General features: G+C 36.6%; 1 protein-coding gene across 2 annotated transcripts in view; it reads right to left on the bottom strand.

The window, feature by feature from the left end:
* LOC125030783 (indole-3-acetaldehyde oxidase-like) overlaps window positions 1–2,500 on the bottom strand; it is a 35,822-nt gene that overhangs the window by 2,380 nt on the left and 30,942 nt on the right. For both annotated transcript variants that reach the window (XM_047621066.1, XM_047621065.1), the window contains exons 18-22: window positions 2,367–2,500; window positions 1,788–2,014; window positions 815–976; window positions 419–547; window positions 30–175 (exon numbers count right to left, since the gene is read on the bottom strand). The exon at window positions 2,367–2,500 is cut by the window's right edge and continues 62 nt beyond it. In XM_047621066.1, the coding sequence (XP_047477022.1) occupies window positions 30–175; window positions 419–547; window positions 815–976; window positions 1,788–2,014; window positions 2,367–2,500 (798 nt within the window). The remainder of the gene's footprint in view (window positions 1–29; window positions 176–418; window positions 548–814; window positions 977–1,787; window positions 2,015–2,366) is intronic.

Raw genomic sequence — 2,500 nt, 5'->3', positions numbered from 1 at the left:
GAGAGACACCAAGCAACTCAAACTCTCACCAAATTCTTTCACTGAGATCGACATCAGAATTCTTGCATATCCTGACCAGCTCAGCCCAACTGACATCTCCTTTGCCTTCCTCACTGAGCTTCTTTCTTGCAGAATCCAGCCGTGCCCGGAGGTTTTCACAGGCCTTCTTGAGACCCTGTAGCGACATACAACTAAGTGGATGTTTTGCTTCCTTTGTGTAATTTGAACTTTGGATAGACAAAAAATATATGGAAGAGCATTGTGCTTAAAATATAGTAATGAATATGGAACTAAAAAAGAATAATTACAATACTACTGAAAAAGATATAAAACAAAGTTCCTGAAAGGTGCAACATAAAACAAATCTCCAAGCAAAAAAAAATTAATAATAATAAAGATAAAAAACATCGAAACTCACCAAGAGCACAATATCCGAGCAAACAGTGGCACCCTGGTGGGACGAATTGGCATTGGTGGTTGTGCTGGTTGCCTTGACCTTTATCTTGGCCACTGGCACTCCCAGAATGTATGACGCTACTTGGACAGCCTATTAGAAAACATTCGGTATGACGTATTAACTTAATGAATTAATGACTCTTATTATGAAGCTGTCATAACTCTTCACACCTGCCCTTCATTTCGGATGAAATGAAATATATATATAAATATATATATATATATATATATATATATATATATATATATATATATATATATATATATATAAATGAAAAGAGTAAAGAATTATTATAAATGATTGTCTTTTCAAACTACAAATACAAAATACATACATCCCGTGAGTCTAGACACCTGCCTTTGTATTTAGTCCCTGCCCCATTTCGATGCCACCGTGCGCAATGGACACGGTTCCATCATGGCTGTAGATGTTAACCAACACCCCATAACGGAAGTCGGGATAACCAAGGTTGAAGCACATGGGCATGATGGCGATACCCCTCTTGCGCCATCTGTTAGCCTGAAGTGATAATGGGAACAATGAAAGGATGGAAAATTAGCTAGAAATAAAAAAATCACTCTTTTTATTTTTGGCAATGCCATACAGGGCCTGAAAGAAATGTTTTTTTTAAAGGACAATAATGGTCATACCTCTTTCAGCTGAAATTCAGAGACATAACTGAAGAAAACAAACACCTGAGTTTTTTGAGACAATTATAGAAAAGGCATAATTGGAATCAAATCACTTCTCAAAGCAAGAGATGGAAATTACATGTTTTAATGTAATTTCTTAAAATGAATTAAATTCGGTTCTGAATACTGTCCCTAATTCACAATTCCATATCAAAGATTCCATTATACATTGCCAAATCTAATTACTGATGATTAGTTCTCCCATCACTTGTTCATTATTTTCTGCCTATTAATCTTTGTTATTTATGCATCTCATTTCAGACTTTCTAAGCAGTTCATCAAAAATGTCAAAACGATATCAACACACATTAACATGCACTTGCAGTATCAGGCTTCAGCTATAAATCACATCCTTTTTACCATCCACTATACTAAACTAAAATCTAATATTAAATCTTAACTTATTAGCAAGAAACATTCCCCACTCTAATCAAAGGCCATTAACAAGAAATATATTTCAGTCACTCAACTGTGAGCATCTAACTTAAAGGCACGTCATATATATATCAATATTAATAAAAAAACAAACACATTTCACTCAAACTAATACACCCTTCACTTCCTTTACCAGTGCCTACCAACTAGAACAGGCATACCATCCACAAAGAGCTATTAACAAGCAAACCACTATAACTCACCTGATTAAAGGCATCCACCTCTGCCAGCCTCTGTTCATACTCTGCGCTCTCCTTCAGCAAGGGAAGGATGTCCTCCTGAAACACGTTTCTCACAATCGGGTCAGCTGATGGTCGCTCAGCACCTGCAGGAGCTAAGTTGACCTCCCTCACCTGCAGCGGGTCTCTTCCCAGGTAATGGGCAATGTGGTCCATTATACTCTCTATTGTCACTATGCCTTGGAAAATACCTGGAAAACACAGTGCAAAGATAAGTGTCATTACATCTAATATTGCCTTCTATTCCAGCCTAAGGAGCATTCAGTTACATATAGTTACTAAGAAAGGGGCTATCATCTTAGAGAAACTGAGCTATGTTATTACAAATTTTTATCATGACTTTAAAATTCACACTAACACCTTCATCTCCCCTACAACTGAAAATGAAAGGTACTCTTCAGCTGCACCTCAAACACTAACAATAAACATACAATTTTACATCTGAATTTAATTTCAAATTAATAGAAACCCTCATAAATATTCACCTACACTACCTCCTTAATGTCTCAATTTTACTTTCCTTCTAAAATAAATTATCCTAACCTGGTGACCTCATGTATGTGTTTGAGGGCGTGTTGGTTGTTACGACGAAGGGTTTGAGAAGCCAGTTCGGAGAGTAATACGCATTGTTAACAAAAGCCGCACCAAGACCAGCAGAAGCTTCATTGGCAGAACAG

This window comes from Penaeus chinensis, chromosome 11 (genome assembly GCF_019202785.1).
Source record: "Penaeus chinensis breed Huanghai No. 1 chromosome 11, ASM1920278v2, whole genome shotgun sequence".
NCBI lineage: Eukaryota > Metazoa > Arthropoda > Malacostraca > Decapoda > Penaeidae > Penaeus > Penaeus chinensis.
This window is presented reverse-complemented; position numbering and strand designations above follow the sequence as displayed.